Here is a 21,589-nt window from a genome sequence, read left to right as displayed (position 1 = left end):
AACTGTAGCCTCTGGTTTTGTTGATATATCTGGAACTCTAAGTGAGCCTGTAATTGTCTCTGAGAATTCTACCAACGTACCATCAGCTAATGAAGCGACAGCTTCTCTCTCATCTTCTGAAAGTTCCATTCAAGAAAGTGCCTGTCATCCTGAATCTGCAGAGAAGAGTTCCGAGGTACAGTATCATCCTAGCTTTACATCCTTGTGACAAGCACATATTCCTCTATGCATTTTGGTCAGATAAGGGTATTGCATACAGAGTGCAAGAACAGTTTATAATTAGCCTAGTTAATTCATAGTCAAATATATCACCTTTCCTTCACTGGGTCAAATCCTATAACTTTCTCCCTGATGACTGTGAGTCTACCATGGTCAGGCAATGGTTCAAAAAAAGAAACTCACAGCCACCTCAAGGGCAACTGGGGTGGGCAATAAATGCTGGCCCAGCCAATGACATCAAAGTCCGAAAAGTGAATAAAACAACAATCTACTGAAGTGAGCTGTGGGGCAGAGGCACTATGGATGGGGGATGTGCCAAAATCAGCAGAGAAACCATTGAGCAATATGACACAGTCAGAGAAGTCGTTATTTAGGACTTTTATTTTGACTTTGTAAAAGCTGAAACAGAGGAACAAATCTCATTAATGAGATTCCAACATGGAATTGAAGGAAGGTTTGCTATGGAGTTAGTGGGCGACAGATCGTTGAAGGATTTTGTAGAGGAACAAACGATTGGAAATTGGATGATCATTGGATGGTCTTGAGAGTTTGACTTGTGTTTTGAGATGAGGTTTGATGATAGTAGCTTTGGAAGGGAGAAAGAGTATACTTGAGGGAGGATTGTTTATCATTGATAATTGGTTATGGGGACATTCAAAGTGAGTTTGGGGGTTAAACAGATTAATGGGAGCAGGATGCGAACACATTGAGCTCAGAGGTAACTGATGCCAGTTGGGCAGCAATAGGAATTGTGCAGTTAGCCTGTGTGCCATGTTAGAGAACAGATGATCAATCAAATCTCCTCATCATGACTGAAGTCTCGAGAAACCACACATTTGAGTGAGGATGATATAGACTTTGCTGGGGCACCTTATATTCAATAACCTGCTGACTCATGAGGTACTTGACCATGCCAAACTCTTTGGTACCAAACCTCAACAAGAGATGAGCAGAGAAAGCTTGGAAAGGAATAAAACACCAGAGTGAGGAGACCTCTTTGTAATTTGCACAAGTATTTTACTCCTCTCCGCACTGTGGGATAGTTGCAATCGAAGTGGTTTACATTGTACTTCAAGTAGCTCAACTATCATGGTTTATTTAGAGATAATATTACAAATCTGAATTTCCAGCAGGTATCATTACCTAATGAAGTGAACAAGGTGCAGTCTGCAGCAGGACAGAAATTCCAAGAAACTTTTCCAAACTCAACCATGCCAAATGATCATCAAAATTCAGTGTTATTAGAACCTGAATCAGAAATGCTTGGAATTCTAGACATGGGTGACATTGATGTATCAGACATTGCGAATGACAATATATTGAACTCAATATCAAGCATCGGTGATGCATCAGCTTTGAGAGAAAGACTTTCTCCTTCACTTCCTCAAAATGCAACAAAAGAAACAATGGACCCACAAGAACCTACAAGAAAGAGTACTAAGGTATGTTTGACTTCACTGACAACATTTTTTTCTTGTGATGTTTTTGCATATTTTGTGAGTATGGTTGTGAGGAAAAAGAAATCTTTACAGAGACATTTCTAGTAATCTGAATGTAAAAGGATTTGTAATGATTTTTCAAAAAGGCACTTGACAAACCAATCAATGTTGCAATGTTTAATGTAGATTGATGATTGGGAAGTTTTAGTGTTTTGAGTATCTTGGTTTTTTTTTGTTTTTTTATTTTTAGTTTTTAGTCAAAATTGAGGTGTCTTCCTCTTTACTGTGGCGCACAATGGAGACTGTCTCTGAGTTGCCTATGAAAATTTGTTAGGTTTATTGACCTGGTAACCATGCAGTTAAGGTGAATTAGTTCTGTGTTAAACTTGTCCTACAAAATAGTCCAATTACTTGGAAGCCAGACATTTGTTCATCTGTCATCTGTGCAATGATTCCTATTATTATCTCTTTCTCTGTGATCATTGTCAGTCTATCTTCAGACAGCATTCAAGGAGCAGGAGAATCGATGTTTCGGGCATAAGCCCTTCTTCTTCGGGCTTATGCCCGAAACGTCGATTCTCCTGCTCCTTGGATGCTGCCTGACCTGCTGCGTTTTTCCAGCAACACATTTTTCAGCTCTGATCTTCAGCTTCTGCAGTCCTTACTTTCTCTTCAGAGCCCCTGGATAATTTCCAACAATCTTTAGCATGAAAATCAAACCCTATGGATGCATTTTCCACTTGAAATGATAGCTGAACAAATCTGACTATTTCTGCAAATGTCTTATTGCTATGAGACCCCCTGAGATGTGTATTCTTTAGGGTGTAGGTTTGCTCACTGAGCTGTAGGTTTGATATCCAGACGTTTCATTACCTGGCTAGGTAACATCATCAGTGGTGACCTCCAAGTGAAGCCTTCTGGATAGCAAACCTACAGCTCAGTGAGCAAACCTACACCCTAAACCGCAACCTGAGCTACAAACCTTCACAAACTTTGCATGTGCATTCTTAAATCTGTACTTTTTTAATTGATCGATTATGATCCAATTGATTTTTGATTGTTGTGCTATGAAATCCTTCTTTTGTCTTTTTGCTTCTTCACATTATTCGGTAGATAAATGCAATGAAGTACCTTAAACCTATATACATTGAGCTGGAAGCATGCAATCTTCCTCCTTTTGGAAGAGTAAGAGTAAGATATTCTGCAATGATCTACATGTCATACATCGGTATCAATTGTTAAACTGAGACTGTTATCACAAACATATACAGCCACAATTTCACATCTCATAAAGCCAATGAAGACTATCTCTGCCTTTTTCAAAACAAGTTTGTTCTGAAGCAGAAATTTAAAGTATGAATTGTACATTGAGACTTAGGGTGACTAGATATTTTCTGTGATACAGGGAAACCAGGAACAGAATAGGAAGCAGAATGAAAATAATCCATTCCCCGCTTTACTGGAGAAAGCAAGAAAAGTGCCTCAGTTCCCTGGTGAAAAATCATCAGTAGATTCCACCCCAGCCATGTTTCCGGATCAGCAGCAGAAATGGAACGTTGCTACAGCAGTGAAAGAAGGTGAAATTTTACCTAAAAACCAAGGATGCTGGAAATCTGAAACAAAAACAGAAATTGTATGAAAAGCTCAGCAGGTCTGGCAACATCTGTAGAGAGAAAGCAAACGTAATGTTTCGAGTCTGGTGACCCTTCTTCGGAACGTTCTGAGGAAAGGTCTCCAGTCCCAAAATGTTAACTCAGCTTTCTCTCCACAGATGCTGCCAGGTCTGCTGAGTTTTTACAGCGACTTCTGTTCTTGCTTCTGGAACTTTATATTCCTACTTAAATAAATGCAGGAATTGGAAATTTACGACAGAAGAGCATAGTCATCCACTTGATGTTTTGATAATGTAGCATAGACTTTCTGCTAATTACTTCTTATGAAATATTGGAATGATTAAAGGAGAGTTGCTGTTTCTAATGTACATATGTGGCCTGGATTCATTCTTGAAAGAGCAGGTATATGCAGTTAGCAGTTATATATTATTCTATATAATAGTTAATGATTCTTTGAAGAATTGGAGCCTGCTATTTCTGACCAGCTTTTACAAGCACATAAGTTTTAGGTTATAAATTAAACCTGACTAGAACAATCTTTCCACTTTCTGTTTCCAATTGGATTCATCAGTTGTGAATTGATGGAACAGAATTTGCTCAACACCCAGAATGAAAATAAAGAGCGTTGCTTTAAGCATTCAAATCAGAGTGACCTAGGGTTATGAGGCCTATTGATGGATCAGAGGATAAAACCAGAAGATGAACTTAATGATCATGACTTTTTCTGTATTACTACAGAAGATATAAAAAGCTCATCTCTCCAAATGAATGTAGCCAGCAACACCGAGGGTAAGGGAAATAAACAGAAGAAGAGGGTGAGTGTTGAACAAGAATGTTAAGAAATTTTGTTCTGGAATCAAAGGCCTCAATAATATTGTCCAATATAACTCACAAGTGATTTCAAATCCTTCTCTTGCGACGATTTTAATGGAAGTATTGTTTTGTCTTAACCAATTTTAAGGTTGCTACAAGAAAGGATTTTTTAAAAAATCCTATGTATATATCAGATGTTTGTTACTATTCCACAGATTAATTTCAGGTCCAATATTTTTGTAAGTAGAATAAACAACTTACTTATACTTTTGACAATTCCAATTTTTTCTCTGTGAGTAATTTTTTAAAAAGGTACTAAAATATTGCAGAATAGAGAGCCATGTTACCAAAGTTGGTTTTGTCTTGCAATTATCAGGACAAATGCAAGAATGCAAAACTGTACGTAATCACTGAGTATGGTATTATAGGAGAAAGGTGGATTGGCTTTCAGGCAATTTGACTCCGATTGGCTGAAGTGTCGGCATGGGGAAAGAAGCTGGGATCCACAAATTCCAAAGTCGATTCTTCCTTGCTTTTTCCATGGCAATGCATCAGTCATTTAGATGCATCAGTGTTAACCCTCAGGCAATTCGTTTCTTTAGGAAATTAAGCATTAATTGCTTCGCATCAAAGTATCATGCAACTTCATAATGAGACCATTTCCAACACAGGGTTCAACTAGTTTTCAAAAATGCCACCTTGTGCTAAACACAATTTGGCAGCAACGCAGCTTCAGAAGTTCTTCACATCAAGTATTTGGTAAAAATGGTCTCTTTTATCTTTCATACTGCAATTAAATTTATGAGAAAACTGTTTCTCACTAATACAATAGGTGCAGGAGTAGGCCATTCTGCCCTTCGAGCCTGCACCACCATTCATTATGATCATAAGACCATAAGACATAGGAGTGGAAGTAAGGCCATTCAGCCCATCGAGTCCACTCCGCCATTCAATCATGGCTGATGGGCATTTCAACTCCACTTACCCGCATTCTCCCCGTAGTCCTTAATTCCTCGAGACAACAAGAATCTATTAATCTCTGCCTTGAAGACATTTAGCCTCCCGGCCTCCACTGCACTCTGCGGCAATGAATTCCACAGGCCCACCACTCTCCGGCTGAAGAAATGTCTCCGCATTTCTGTTCTGAATTGACCCCCTCTAATTTTAAGGCTGTGTCCACGGGTCCTAGTCTCCTCGCCTAATCATCGCCTAATGGCTGATTATCCTTAATCAGTATCCTGTTCCTGCCTTATCCCCATAACCCTTGATTGCACTATCCTTAAGAGCTCTATCCAACTCTTTCTTGAAAGTATCCAGAGACTTGGTCTCCACTGCCTTCTGGGGCAGAGCATTCCACACACCCTCTGGGTGAAGAAGTTTCTCCTCAACTCTGTTCTAAATGGTCTACCCCTTATTTTTAAACTGTGTCCTCTGGTTCGGGACTCACCCATCAGCGGAAACATGCTTCCTGTCTCCAGAGTGTCCAATCCTTTAATAACCTTATACATCTCAATCAGATCCCCTCTCAGCCTTCTAAACTCAAAGGTATACAAGCCTAGTTGCTCCAATCTTTCAACGTAAGATAGTCCCGCCATTCCAGGAATTGACCTCATGAACCTACGCTGCACTCCCTCAATAGCCAGAATGTCTTTCCTCAAATTTGGAGACCAAAACTGCACACAATATTCCAGGTGTGGTCTCACCAGGGCCATGTACAGCTGCAGAAGAACCTCTTTGCTTCTATACTCAATTCCTCTTGTTATGAAGGCCAGCATGCTATTAGCTTTCTTCACTGCCTGCTGTACCTGACTGATGTACAAGAACACCTAGATTTCATTGTACTGCCCCTTTACCTAATTTTACTCCATTTAGGTAATAATCTGCCTTCCTGTTCTTGCCACCAAAGTGGAAAACCACACATTTATCCACATTAAACTGCATCTGCCATGCATCTATCTACTCACCTAACCTGTCCAGGTCACCCTGTAATCTCCTAACATCCTCCTCACCTTTCACCCTGCCACCCAGCTTTGTGTCATCAGCAAATTTGCTAATATTACTTTTAATACCATCATCTATATCATTAATGTTCATTGTAAAAATCTACGGTCCCAGCACTGATCCCTGCGGTTCCCCACTGGTCACCACCTGTCATTCCAAAAGGGAGCCGTTTTTCACTACTCTTTGTTTCCTGTCAGCCAACCAATTTTCAATCCAAGTCAGTATTTTGCCCCCAGTACCATGCGCCCTAATTTTGCTCACTAACCTCCTATGTGGGACTTTGAGGTTTTCTGAAAGTCCAGGTACACTCCATCCAATGGATCTCCCTTGTCCATCTTCAGAGTTACATCCTCAAAAAATTCCAGAAGATTAGTCAAGCATGATTTCCCCTTCATAAATCCATACTGACTCTGACCTATCCTGTTACTGCTATCCAGATGTGTCATAATTTCATCCTTTATAATTAACTCCAGCATCTTTCCTACCACTGAGGTCAGACTAACTGGTCTATAATTCCCGCTTTCTCTCTCCCTCCTTTCTTAAAAAGTGGGACAACATTAGCCACCCTCCAATCAGCAGTAACTGATCCTGAATCTATAGAACATTGAAAAATGATCACCAATGCATCCACGGTTTCTAGTGCCACCCCCTTCAGTACCCTGGAATGTAGACCATCAGGTTCCAGGGACTTATCAGCCTTCAGACCTAACAGTCTCTCCAACACCAATTCCTGGCAAATATAAATTCCCTTCAGTTCAGGTCCTTCAGCCACTATTACCTCTGGGAGATTGCTTGTGTCTTCCCCAGTGAACACAGATCTGAAGTACCAATTCAATTCTTCTGCCATTTCTTTGTTCCCTGTAATATATTCTGCTGTTTCTGACTTCAAGGCCCAATTTTAGTCTTAACCATTTTTTTTTCCTTTCACATACCTAAAAAAGCTTCTACTATCCTCCTTTATATTTTTGGCCAGTTTACCTTCGTACCTAATTTTTTCTCTGTGTATTTCTTTCTTAGTTATCCTCTGGTGTTCTTTAAAAGCTTCCCAGTCCTCCGTTTTCCCAATAACCTTTGCTATGTTATATTTTTTCTCTTTTGACTTCATATGTTTCTTAACTTCCCTCGTCAGTCACGGTCACCCCTGCCTCCTCTTAGGATCTTTCTTCCTTTTTGGAATGAACTGATCCTGCATCTTCTGTATTATACCCAGAAATACCTGCCATTGTTGCTCCACTGCCATCCCTGCTAGGTTACTGAACCATTGAACTTTGGCCAGCTCCTCCCTCATAGCTCCATAGTTCCCTTTATTCAACTGAAATATTGTCACTTCCGATTGTACCCTCTCCCTTTCAAATTGCAGATTAAAGCTTATTGTATTATGGTCACTACCTCCTAATGGCTCCTTCAGTTCGAGGTCCCTGATCAAATCTGGTTCGTTGCACAGCACCAGCTGTTCTAAGAATCCATTCGGAGGCACTCCACAACCTCCTGATTTTCCCAGTCTACCTGCATGTTAAAATTCCCCATAACATCTGTAGTAATATCTTTGCAACAGGCCAATTTCAGCTCCTTATTCAACTTACACCATACATCCAGACTACTGTTTAGGGGCCTGTAGATAAACTCCCATGAGGGTCTTTCTACCCTGAGAATTTCTCAGCTCTATCCATACTGACTCGCCATCCCCTGATTGTAGGTCCTCCCGTGCAAGGGACTGAATTTCACTCCTTACCAACAGGGCCACCGCACCCCCTCTGCCCGTCAGTCTGTCCTTGTGATGGCATGTATAGCCTTGAATATTCATTTCCCAGGCCCTGTCCACTTGAAGCCATGTCTCCGTTATCCCCAACATTGTAACTGCTAATTTCCAAATGAGCCTCAAGCTCATCCATCTTCTTTCTAATGCTTCGTGCATTCATATATAATATGTTTAATTTGTTACTGCCCTCACCCGTCCTATCAATCCCTATTTCACTCAACCTTACAGCATGATCCCTTTTCTGCTCCATTGATACCGTTGTCTTTCTTGACTTTTCTTGTTCTAACTTTCCGTTCAATTTCCTTCTTAAACCTCAAATTTATCCCCTCTTCCCTGCTATTTAGTTTAAATGCAGCTGTGTTGCAGTAGCAAACCTGCTTCACCTTACAGTTGTGAAGAACATTTTTGCTTTTGGATCATTGTCTAAAACATGGGGAAAAATACTGCTTTGAACAAAGGAACTTTGGAAGATTTAGTTACGTTTTAAAAATGGAACAGGAACTCATTGTGAGTTGAACCTACAACGTTGCCCTGTTCAAGAAGTAGGGTTTCATGCTAGACACATTGGCTCTGTATATGTGTATCAGGGCAATTTTGCCCAAAGATAGTCTTTTTTCTAATGAACCTGTTCAGCGATCTTATTACACATCTCTGGAGAAGGTGGGTCTTGAACCTGGGCTTCCTAGTCCAGGGGTAGGGAATGCTACCACTGTGCCACAAGAGGGGCCTCAGAGCCAGTCTTTTAGTTGCACCAGTCGTGTGTTCAGGAGTGCTCAGCACAGTAACTAGCCCTATGATTGGCCTTTTGATTGGATCCTGCACAAATGGCTCTAGCTTTGTATGTGGACAGGACAGGAGAGCCATTTGGCTTGCATAGAGAAAGCATATGTCTTCCCCTGCTGGATGGAACATTAGCCAAAAATCTCTTAGATGCTGTTCTCACTCATCATCTCCCTACAAATTACTCTCTCTGCAAGTTGCTGGTTGAAACATGTGGACCAAGTATCTTCAGAGATTTCGAATGATTAAATCTGCAAACACTGAATGAAAGATTGTGAATTGGTGCATCCATTAACTTGTGTCCTCATAAGCCCTTCTTCAGGAATCTGTGTGTTTCTGTGTGCCTATTTGTATGTGTATGGAAATTTTAATAAAGTGCAGAGTTTAAATTATGGAGATAAAAGTTAGCAATTCCTGTCCATTTTTGCTGTTGATTAAAAACTACTTGATTGCAGTAAATAGTGATTTCCTTGTTAATGATAAAACCCTGGCGTGCACATCCTTTTAATTTGAATTCAATAGTTAGGTGAAATTGAGCAGTTTGGTGGTTTAATCAAATTTCACATTTGTGATTACTCTATGGATAGTGGGCTTAATGTCTCATGCACTGCCCCAGTCATGACATCGTGCAAATGCATCAACAACACTGAACCAAGGGCATTTAAAAGTATTGGGTACAGTATCACGGCTGCATTTTTGCTTGATCATATCAGTTCCTTCATTTATGATAGTTTTTGGCCACTGAATTGTCTTGTACAGTCTCTTTTTAATTGTTTATATTCTGATTTTATAGTAGTTTATGCTTTGAGAAAGGAGTAGTAAACCACATTTCTGTAGCCCATTCTTAAAAAAAGTTGAAATATGTGAAAACCTACACTCCAGACATAATGAAGCTTCACGCCTACTTTATCTGTGCAGTTTTCTGGAATAGATTGATCCTAAATGCTCACTGGGTTTTTTTTAACAGAAAAGGCGCAGAAACCGAAGAGGAAAGAAGTCAAAAATTTTGATTCCTCAAACTGCTACAGCGATCCAAAACAAAGAATCACCTGCTAGTGATTCAGCTGAGTCAACATGTGGAGAGCAAGCAGATGGTGAGTTTGGCCAAGATACCCACCAGCCTGGTCACTTTGGTAAAGCTGGGGCACTGCCAATTTAAGGAAAAACATGATTGACATATTGATCCCATCAAAATGGAAATGGATTATTTTACCGCTGCATTAAAGGCTTGACTATGAAAGTTTGAGGCAAAATGAACTTTTCTGCTTTGTGGAGACACAATATGTTTAATGTGTGTAAGACCACATTTGAACAAAGTTACATCTTGGTAAAAAGGACTTATTCAGCAGTGCAATAAACTATGCGACTATAAATAGGACTTAAATCACAACTTTCAGAATCATTGGATGTTTTTTTTCCCCATTTTTAAAGAATTGTGAGGGTGACTGTGTTAGGTAGTGACTAACTTGGTGTCTGAGAGATCACCTCACCTGTCAATCAATTTGTTAAAAACTTTGCTGATTTTCTCAAACAATCAGAGGCCAGCAGTTTCTGGTCCTAAAGTTCTCCAGTCAATCTTGTTGCTCAGAGGATGAACTGGCAGGAAGAATGTTTTATACCCTTTTTGATGAGGTGTGGATTGTTGAGGAGCTGGTCATCAGGATGGTTGGTGGAAAACGCAGCCTTGTGGTTTTTAGAGGCCACCTCTTTGCCCCCTTCCCATTGTCCATGTTTCTAATTGCCTCCAGATTAAGGCATTTGGAGTTCCCACATGCCCATTAACCTTCTTGCCCTTTATTTAGTCGGTGAGGGAGATGGCAATCTCTTCAAGGTCAACTCACCCAATTATTTCCCCTTTTCATCACCTCCCAGGGAAGGGAGATTTGAGGCAAAGACTTGGAGGCAGAGCCTCCGGGTGGAGGGAGAACTCTCAGATGAGGAATTTCTTTTGCCACAGGGTGGTTAATCTGTGGAACTCAGTGCCGCAGAAGGCTGTGGAGGCCAGGTCATTGAGTATATTTAAGACAGCGATAGATAGGTTGCTGATTAGTGAGGTGATCAAGGGTTATGGGAAGAAGGCAGGAGAATGGGGCTGAGAAATATATCAGCCATGATCGAATGGTGGAGACGCCAAATTGATCTTTTGGAGTATTTATACCCTTTTCTTCACATGAAATATCACTATAATTTGCCAAATACTGGAGCTGTTGACATTGTAATATTCTGACCCAAGTTATCCAGCTTTTAAAAGTCTTTTCTAATATTGTGCCCTACACCTTATTTGTTTGTGTCCTGCAGCTGCAGAAGCTGCTGCTGAGTCCAAACCAACCTTAAAAGAAAAACAAGCAGAACCTATTGAAGATGTGAAGCAAGGTCCTCCACAAAAGGCAGTCAAAGAGCAAATTCCATCCACAGAGAGTTCTCTGCAAGACAATGAATATATCAAAAAGAAATCAAAGGTACTGTCGTATTCATCTTTAAAGTGTGCATCCTATGCATTGCATGTTTTGCCAATTTTCTCTCATCTCCTGCTTGGTGTCAGTCATCAACATATGTGCAATGAGATGTGGGTTATTGCCTGTGAAGCACAATTCTAATCAGAGTCGTCAGGACATCTGTAATATAGGTCATGATATAGTTCGGTGAAATTCGGCAGTTTGGTGGTTTAATCGAATTTCCATTTGTGATCACTCCAGGAAAAGTGGGGCTTAATGTCTAGTGCACCACTCCAGTGAGTCATGACACAGTGCAAATGCATCAACAACACTGAACTGGGGACATTTAGGCGTGTTGGGTACAGTATTGCTACTGCATTTTTGCTTGATCATATTGGTTCTTTCATTTATGATGGTTTTTGGCCACTGAATTGTACAGCCTCGTTTTATTTGTTTATATTCTGATTTTATCGTATTTAATGCTTTGAGAAAGGAGTAGTAAACTACATTTCCTTAGCCCATTCTTAAAAAAAGTTGAAATATGTGCAAACCTACATTCCAGACATAGTGAAGCTCCATGCCTAGTTTATCTGTCCAGTTTTCTGGAATAGATTTATCCTAAATGCTCACTGGGATTTATTTTAACAGAAAAGGCGCAGAAACCGAAAAGAAAAGAAGTCAAAAATTTTGATTCCTCAAACTGCTACAGCGATCCAAAACAAAGAATCACCTGCTAGTGATTCAGCTGAGTCAACACTTGAAGAGCAAGCAGATGGTGAGTTTGGCCAAGATACCCACCAGCCTGGTCACTTTGCTAAAGCTGGGGCACTGCCAATTTAAAGAAAAAACATGATTGACATACTGAACCCACGCAAAATGGGAATGGATTATTTTACCACTGCATTAAAAACTTGAATGTCAACGTTTGGTGCAAAATGAATTTGGCTGCTTCGTGGAGACACAATGTGTTTAATGTGCGTGTTTAATGTTTAACAAGGTTATGGCTTGGTAAAAAGGACTTATTCAGCGATGTAATAAACTGTGCAACTACAAATAGGACCCAAATCACAACTTTCAGAACCATAGTGTTATTTTCCCATTTTTAAAAAAATTGTGGGGGTGACCATTGTTAAGTAGTGACTAACTTGGCATCTGAGAGACCTCCACCTTGCCTGCCAATCAGTTCATTACAATCTTTGCTGGATTTCTTCTCTAATTCAAGACCAGCAGCTGCTGGGTCCTAAAGTCCTCTAGTCAATATTGTTGCTCAGAGGATGCAATGGCAGGAAGAACTTTTTATAACCTTTTGACAAAGTGTGGGTCATTGGGGAAGGGGTCATCAGGATGGTTGGTGGAAAACATAGCCTTGCAGTTGTTAAAGGCCATCCCTTTGCCTCCCCGCTCCCCCCCCCCCCCCCCGCCTCCAAACCCCCCCCCCCCCCCCCCGCCCCTGTTGTCCATGTCTGTGATTTCTCCCAGATTATGGCATTCAAGCTCAACACATGCCTACAAACCTTCTTGCACTTTATTCAGTTAGTAAGGGTGATGGGTATCTGTTCAGGGCCAACTCACCCAATTATTTCCCCTTCTCACTACCTTCCAGAAAAGGGAAATTTGAGACAAAGACTCAGAGGCATAGCCTCAGTAAAAAGGGATGATTAGAATTGAAATGAGGAGAAATTTCGAAGGTCAGAAGGAATCCATTGTCACAGAGGGCTGTGGAGGCCAACTCATTAACACAGAGATAGATAAGTTCTTGATTGGTAAAGGGATCAAGGGTAATGGGGAGAAGGCAGGAGAATTCTGTTGAGAAGCATATCAGCCATGATCGAATGGTGCAGCAGATTCAATGGGCTGAATGGTCTAATTTTGCTTCTAGATCTTATGGTCTTATAATTAGCATTAATAGTACCTCAGCCAAGCTGACATGAAATAGTTAGCAAATTATCTTTTGGGATATTTATACCTTTTTCATTGCATGGAACATTGCTGTGATTTGCTAGCTGTTTGTAACTGTTGACATTATAATATTCTAACCCAAGTTGTCCAACTTTTAAATGTCTTTTCTATTACTGTGCCCTACACTTTATTTGTTTGTGTCCTCCAGCTGCCAGTGAAACAGCAGAAGCTGCTGCTAAATCCAAGCCAATCTCAGAAGGAAAACAATTAGAATCAAGTGAAGATGTGAAACAAATTAATCCACAAAATGCAGTCAAAGAGCAGATTCCTTCCACAGAGAGTACTCTGGGAGATGATGAATATATCAAAAGTAAATCAAAGGTACTGTCATTTTCAGCTTTAAAATGTGCACCCTATGCATTGTGTGTTTTGCTAATTTTCTCTCATCTCCTGAAGGCCTTGACTCCTGTTGATGTCAGTCATCAACATATGTGCAATTGGATATGGGTTATTGCCTGTGAAGCACCATTCTGACTTTCTGATCAAAGTCGTCAGGACAGCTGTCATATAGGCTGTCCCTGGCTGATAATTTTTCCCACTCCTTATTACAGAGCAATGAGGCTGGGGCAAGTGTTCCAGCTTCTGAGATCAATGAACTTTGTGTATTCTAAGAATCAAGTGGCTTTAATATTGTACCAATTTACTCATCCAGATGGCCACATGTTGTGTTACAGAGGGAAAGACTCTCATATGAGCTGAACAGCTTCAAATGAAATGAGGAATGGAAAGGAGGTGAGAGAAAAATATGTACAATCAGTAAAATGATTGTATTTGCCTCTGACGTTTAAGGCAAATTGATGTGCTCCGGTGTGCACAAAGCCACAGTAAAAGCTATAGTATTTGTGTAGAAGTGTTTAATTTCAAATAAAGTGAAGTATGCAGTTGGGGATCATGAAGTGGGTTATTTTGGCCAGAAAGTGAGGGTCAGAAAGGGTGCAGCGTTGCAAAAACCAGCTGTTCATCTCTGTTCCCCTCATGTGGATAGAATAGATCTCATGACACTATGTAGGAGAGAGGAGGAGCTACCACAATGTCCTGGCCTATGCTTATCTTTTAATCAATCTACTTTGTGGGAATCTGCTGTACACAAATTGGCTGCTACATTTTGTACACTTTAACCAATACTTCGCTGTCACTCCTGACACCCTGAGCTTGTAGAAGGTGTTATCGAAATGCATTTTTTTCCCTTAAAGTTCTAATCCATGAGCTTAGTGTCAGCCATTTATTCTATCTTGGACGACAAATTTACAGTTCATCTTTGTTGAACTTGCTTATATAACATGTCTTCTGGACCTATTTCATGGATGAAATTAAGTTGCGTCTATTAGAATTTAGAACATTAGACTTTTATTGGTATTTTGGCACATATCAATGTATCCATTCAAATTTACAAGTAACATATATTGATATTTAATAGGAGAATAAATGGTAAGAATCTCGAATCTTTCAACATCATTTTGAATTTGGAATATGTCAGACGTGTGACTAAATTATTTTAAATTTAAAAAAACAGAAGAAAAGAGCGAAGATGCAAGATGAAAAGAAGGATTCTCAAAAGAAAAGCAAACTGCAGCAGAATACGGACTTGGTGGAGGATGTGCCTGTTCCTGCTGTCACAGAGAAGGAGGTGGAGGTTGGGTCTGCCTCTCAGATCAGTAAAACAGATTCCAAGGATCCAAAGGAAAGTGGAAAAGTAAAACCTCAGTCAAGAATGGATGGTAAAGCTGCAGCTGCTGGTGCTTCACACAGTGGTCAGGGCAAGAGTGCTGAAGACACAGCCAAATCAAAATCTGCTGAAGATCAGTCAACCAGCTCCAACACAGGCAGAGGTGACTCTGTACAAGTAAATCACAAAGCCACCCAACAGAAGGTAATATGTATACCAGTCTATTTCACTTCATTGCACTGGTTTGTTTTCTGGTTAAAAATTGTAGATGGCAGAAATTAAGAGAAACAAAATAGTGGACTCAGGAACTGGTTGACACAGGCAGAAATCAGCTGCTAAAGGGTGTAATGAGGTGCAAACACACATTCAGGGCAACATCCACTAGGTTGTTGAAGCCAGGAAAGTGGGCAGTGCATGAAACATGTGTTTGGTCCCTATTGGGAAATACATTAAGCTTAACTCCTGTTCGAGGCTTTTTCCAAAACATTAGATTGCCTGGAGCAGAATAGGCACTTGGATTCTTGGCAATTTCCCCAGTGAATGATGGCTGCTACTAGTTGCCAAATGAATATCAAAATGTGCTTTCAGCATGCATCAGTACTTAAGTTTTTTGGCCTCATATTCTTGGCGTGGAGCTTCAACCTTCAGAAATTCTTACTGAACATCAGGGAGAATGGCATAAAGTTTGAAAAACTGTAGTTGATGCATGTATAAATTTCTGATATCTTAATTGCATATTGGGGAGACTAAACAATGGTTTGTGGACCCTGCACTAAACTCCACTCCCCAGCTCTGCTGACTTCATCCCATTCCCCAATAACAATCTGAGATTAAGCCACTACTTTTTATTAGATTAAAGGGAGCTATACACTCCAATCCTCAGAAACCAGTACATATTCTACTTCTTTTCCCAATCTATACTAATCATTTAGACTTGGGTGTGCTGGGAGAAAATGCCAACATTTGTAGTTAATACATAATTTGGAGGGATTGTCTTTTATAGGCTACAAGAATAAATGTTTTTGAACAAGTTTCAAGATAACTTCAGCTCCAGAAGTTTGCAAGAACATGTCTGAATAAGTTGATTTTAAAAGACTGCAAAATGAAAAGAACCTAAGTAAATCCAAAACTAAGGAAAAGAGCTGGCAGTTGTATTTATAAAGATGATTATGAACAATTAAACCTGGCTGCATCAGGTCCAAGAAAGCAATGATATTTTCTGAAATCAGGAGAATTTCAAATAAATCCATTTTGTGAATGTATAAAGTAAATAGTAAAATAAATAGTCTAGCGATGTTTTGTTGTGAAATACTCAGTGCAGTACTTTGGATTGATTCCATTACTTGTCACGGTTACAATTTATTTCTGAACTATGGAGTGGCAGGAAAGCTGATTTTTGTAACCTGTTTCCATAGGGTGCAAGTGAAACAAACGATGACAACAAGAATGTTCTAGAAGCAAATTCAACACATCAAAGCAGAAACCTATCTGATGCACAAAAGTGAGTCCAACATTTTCCTATCAATGCTTTTAAAGGGGGACATATAACATTATTGCACTTGTGTTATTGATTAATGAGAAGCTTCTACATAAATGACAGTTAAAAATCACACAACACCAGGTTATAGTCCAACAGGTTTATTTGGAAGCACTTGCTTTCGGAGCGCTGTTCTTACTCCAAAAGCTAGTACTGCCAAGTAAACCTGGTGGACCATAACATGGTGTTTGTGTGATTTTTAACATTGTCCACCCCAGTCCAACACCAGCACCTCCACATCATAAATAAATGAGAACACTGCATTTGATTTTAAAAGGTGGAACATCTAGAATTGGATTTAATAAGCAATTTCAAAGGGGCACAATATTTTCAATGCCTTTGTTACCAGCCTTTGATAAAATCAGGCTGCCGGGAGATCACAAATCCAGAAAAGGAGTTGTAAAATATATTTCTGTTCTCTCATGGTAGTTTTTCAGAATTTATATTATTACCTTGCTAGTTGCTACATGTACCTACAAATCACAAACACCCCTTGAGTCTGTCAGAGATGGAAATGGAGCAGACCGGGGTGTTACCAGAAGTGCTATTGTTTTCCAGCTTAATGTACACCACTTGCAGCTGTATATAGTTTTGCCTGTATCTCACAATTCCAGCTACTGCTTTCTGCTCACTTTCCCCTAGGCCTCATTGTTAATTGCAACATGCGCTTCTCTCTATTGCATTCTATGGTCTCTCTCTGGCACCCTCTACATGTTGCTGTCCCAGACTGCCCCAATCTTAGATTGTCCAATAGCTTTGCTGTGTTTGAATCTAAACGTCTTCTGCTAAGATTACTGCAGCACTTGTTTCTTGATTTTCTTGAGGTAGCACCAACTGATCATTCTCTCTGCCAACTCACCCTCCATCTTGGACTGGACCGCTATTCTTTTCTCTGTTCCTGTCTTTGTTTGTGTTCTGTACTTTCTGTTGACTTTCTGTGTGTAACCCCCACTAAGTTCTCTACACCAGGCTTTCCCTGTAGCAAATAGGCATACACGCCATTCGTGGAGGGTGGTTAGCTCAGTTAACTGAATGGTTTGTGATGCAGAGTGATGTTAACAGAGTAGGTTCAATTGCTGCGCTGGTTGAAGGTATCATGAAAGACTCTCCTTCTCGACCTCCCCCCTTGCTTGACCCTCCGGTTAAACACCACAAGTCTCTCTAAGGAGTGAGCAGTCTAGTAGACTGTGGTGACCTTTACTTTTGCTCTTACAAGACATTTTGGTTAAATTCATGAGAATCATGCACCTAACTAGAATCCAGTTTACTAACAGAGGCTACTTTCCTGTCAAGGATTCCTGTGTTTGGATGCCCATTGCCCTGTTAATATACACTGGTGATGCAGTGGTTTACATTTCTAGAGTGCAGCATGGTCCCCTCCTGCTATACTTTTGGGCATTGAGTAGATCTGCAGGGCTGGCATCTGCTGACATCTGCAAGTGATTTGTAGCAGGCCACAGCAGTTAAAATTGGACATCATTGTACTTGCTGTCTGCTTGTAGAATACGGTGGCTCAGTGGTTAGCACCGCTACCCCACACTGCTTGAGACCTGGGTTCGATTCTGCCCTTGGGTGACTGTCTGTGTGGAGTTTGCTCATTCTCTCCTTGTCTGCTTGAGTTTCCTCCGGCAGCTCTGGTTTCCTCCCACAGTCCAAAGATGTGCAGGTTCGGTGGATTGGCCATGCTAACCAATCTAGGTGGATTATCTGCTACTCAGATGATTTATCTCTCTATCTTTGTGACATCTATCACATTTTATCTCTCTCCTCCTCCTTTGCATACGCATCACTTACTATCTTGTCAAGTGGAAATTTCTGAAATGAATCCAAGGAAAACATTTCAACTCATGTTTTACTTGACTATTGTCATGTGAACAGGAAGAGCTGCCTGCTGGGGAAAAGATATTCCTGGCTTTGGCCAGATATTAATAAACTGTATTTATTTGGAGCTAAAGAGAAACAATTTAATTCACCAATAGATATTTAGATTGCAGCTTTTGCCTAAAAGCTCTAAGGAATAAGAAATGGAGAATAAAAGTAAAAAAAAGCATTACGTAGAGGAACTGGTGTACATTGCAAAGTCCAGCAACTCCCTGAATAATTGTTCACTTTTGGTTAAAATATCAATTCTAAGCATAGACACTTGAACAAGCCTGAAAACAAATTATAAAATAAAAATAATATTTAGGGTATTCAAAGATGATAATTTTCTACAAAACTAAATGAGATTATTAACTTTCAAAGTTTTGAAAGTGTGAGTAATATCAATTTCTAAACAGGATTAACAACCTACGTTGAAATAGAAACATAGAAGGTAGGAGCAGGAGGAGGCCATTCGGCCCTTCGAGCCTGCTCTGCCATTCATCACGATCATTACTGATGGTCCAACTCAATTGCCTAATCCTGCTTTCTCCACATAATCTGTGTTCCCATTCACCCCAAGTGCTTTATCTAGCTGCATCTTCATTACATTCAATGTTTTGGCATCAATACTTCCTGTGGATAATGAATTTCACAGGCTCACCACTCCTCATCTCCATCCTAAATGATTCATCCCGAATTCTCAGACTGTGATCCCTGGTTTTGGACACTCCCACCATCGGAAACGTCCTCCCTGTATCTACCCCGTCTAGTCCTGTTAGAATTTTTTGACATCCTAGCTCATTTGCCAGAAAAATCTGATAGTGTTTCATGCGTAACAAGTAATTGTTATGTGCATTGTCTGATCTTAGGTATGCAAACATGGTAGCAACTTTATTACTGCAAGATTAAACAATGCAATTTATGTTAAATTTAATGCTTTGGTTGAGGTAAGAATGGTGGCAGGACTGGGTGAGTTCTTTCACTCTTTATTAGTATCACCTAATCTTTAACAATATTATTCATAAGTATTCAGAAGTCTTCAACGCAAATCCTGGAGTGCAGGTTCATATCTTCTTGAAAGTGGAATCGCAGACGGATAGGATAGTGAAGAAGGCATTTAGTATGCTTTTCTTATTGGTCAGAGTATTGAGTACAGGAATCGGGAGGTCATGTTGCGGTTGAACAGGACATTGGTTAGGCCACTGTTGGAATATTGCGTGCAGTTCTGGTCTCCTTCCTAATGGAAGGAGGTTGTGAAACTTGAAAGGATTCAGAAAAGATTTACAAGGATGTTGTCAGGTTTGGAGGATTTGAGCTATAGGGAGAGGTTGAATAGGCTAGGGCTGTTTTCCCTGGAGCATCAGAGGCTGAGGGGGTGACCTGATAGAGGTTTATAAAATCATGAGGGGCATGGATAGGATAAATAGACAAAGTCTTTTCCCTGGGGTGGGGGAGACCAGAACTAGTGGGCATAGATTTAATGTGAGAGCAAAAAGATATGGAAGAGACCTAAGGGGCAACTTTTTCACTCAGAGGGTGGTACGTGTATGGAATGATTAGCCAAAGGAAGTGGTGGGGGCTAGTACAATTGCAACACTTAAAAGGCATCTGGATGGATATTTGAATAGGAAGGATTTGGAGGGATGTGGGCCAGGGGCTAGTAGTGGAACGAGGTTGGGAAGGGATATCTGGTCGGCATGGAAGAGTTGGACTGACGCGTCTTTTTCCGTGCTGTAGATCTTTACGACTCTATGACAAATCAGTACCGCTGACATGACATTTTCACATTAGTCTTGATTATAACCTGAATTTATATTAAGAAAAGAATTAAACCCACTGGATTTTGCTGCCTAATGGTCAGAATTGTGCGGTCTTATAGCCCTGTGATAATGTCCCTACCTCTAGACCATGAAGGTTTAGGTTCAAGTCCCATCTGTTCCAGAGGTGTGCCACATGCATCTGAGCAAGTTGATTAAAACAGCAATAAATAAAGATATGTGAAATATTTCCAGTTGTTAATCAAAGATTAATTCTTCTGTTTTTCTTTGTTACAGGCAACCAGCAATTTGTTGCAATCAACCTCCACCAGGCATGCTCATTGTTTATTTTTACGCCATAATTCCAAACGAAGTTAAATTTAATCAAAGATGTGATAAATTGTTTTTAGTTCATGGAAATGGAAGGTCAATACTTGAAAACATTTCTTTCAGGTAAGATGAACATAAATGAATTGCACACCATGATGAACATAAATGTATTGCACACCATAATGAACCGCAATCTCTATTTTGTTCACAGATAAAGAGACAGTTAGAAAGTGGGAATCCTTAAAAAATGGGATAACAAGAGTCTGGAGACTGTACGTTCCTGTGGGGATGAAGAACAAGGCTGTTGTAGGGAATGCTGATGACTAGGGAAATTGAGGTTTCGGTCAAAAAATGTGGCGCTGGAAAAGCACAGCTTGTCAGGCAGCATCCGAGGAACAGGAGGATTGATGCTTCGAGCTTAAGTACTCCATCAGGATTCCAAATTGAGTTTTTTTTGGTTAGGAATAAGAAGGAAGCATATGTAAGGTTTTGACAGCAGATACTGAGTGAATCCCGAGAAGAGTATAAAGGCAGTAGGAGTATACTTAAGAGGGAAATCAGGAGGGCAAAAAGAAGACACTGCATAGCTTTAGAAAACAGAGTTAAGGAGAATCTGAAGGGATTCTACAAATACATTAAGGGCAAAAGAGTAACCAGGTAAAGAATAGGGCCACTTGAAGATCAGCAAAGCCACCTATGTGTGGAACCCTGCGGAGACAAGGCAGACATGCATCAGTGTTTACTATGGAGAAGGATATGGAAGATAGAGAATGTGGGGAAATAAACAGCAACATCTTGAAAAATGCCCATATTGCAGAGATGGAGGTGGTGGACGTCTTAAAAGGCATAAAGGTGAATAAATTACTGTGACCTGTTCATGTATATCCGAGAACCCTGTCGGAAGTGTGGGAAGAGATTGCTGGCCCCTTGCTGAGATATTTGTATCAATGGTAGTCACAGAGGTGCCGGAAGACTGGAGGTTGGCTAACGTGGTGCCACTATTTAAGAAAGGTTGTAAGGAAAAGCCAGGGATCTTTAGGCCAGTGAGCCTGATATCAGTGGCGGGCCAGTTATTGGAGGGAATCCTTTATTTGGAAAGGTAGGACTGATTAGAGACAGTCAGCCTGGCCTTGTGCGTGAGAAATCATGGCTCACTACCTTGATTGAGTTGTTTTAATAGGTAACGAAAAGGATTGATGAAGGCAGAGTGGTGGACATGATCTATATGTGGATACAGAACTGGCTCAAACATAGAAGACAAAGAGTGGGGGAGGAGGATTGCTTTTCAGACTGGAGGCCTGTAACCAGCAGTGTGCCACAAGGATTGGTGCTGGGTCCACTGCCTTTCATCATTTATATAAATAATTTGGATGTGAATATCGGAAGTATAGTTGGTAAGTTTGCAGATGACATCAAAT

General features: G+C 40.3%; 1 protein-coding gene across 1 annotated transcript; it reads left to right on the top strand.

The window, feature by feature from the left end:
* Positions 1 to 11,362: 11,362 nt before the first annotated feature.
* Positions 11,363 to 20,237, top strand: LOC132827958 (uncharacterized). Its single transcript, XM_060844808.1, has 7 exons — positions 11,363 to 11,413; positions 11,708 to 11,834; positions 13,167 to 13,339; positions 14,532 to 14,888; positions 16,100 to 16,185; positions 20,139 to 20,196; positions 20,232 to 20,237. The coding sequence occupies exons 1-7, from the start codon at positions 11,363 to 11,365 to the stop codon at positions 20,235 to 20,237; spliced, it is 858 nt and encodes a 285-aa protein (XP_060700791.1).
* Positions 20,238 to 21,589: the final 1,352 nt, after the last annotated feature.

This window comes from Hemiscyllium ocellatum, chromosome 25 (assembly GCF_020745735.1).
Source record: "Hemiscyllium ocellatum isolate sHemOce1 chromosome 25, sHemOce1.pat.X.cur, whole genome shotgun sequence".
Lineage (NCBI taxonomy): Eukaryota > Metazoa > Chordata > Chondrichthyes > Orectolobiformes > Hemiscylliidae > Hemiscyllium > Hemiscyllium ocellatum.
Note: the sequence above shows the minus strand (reverse complement) of the source record. Positions and strands in the feature narration are given on the sequence as shown.

Bases quoted from the DNA above. Each gene is read 5' to 3' on its own strand.
- LOC132827958 (XM_060844808.1), top strand. From the start codon at position 11,363: ATGACACAGTGCAAATGCATCAACAACACTGAACTGGGGACATTTAGG. The intron at 11,835-13,166 runs GTGAGTTTGGCC...TGTGTCCTCCAG, and splicing joins ACTTGAAGAGCAAGCAGATG to CTGCCAGTGAAACAGCAGAA. The intron at 14,889-16,099 runs GTAATATGTATA...CTGTTTCCATAG, and splicing joins ACAAAGCCACCCAACAGAAG to GGTGCAAGTGAAACAAACGA.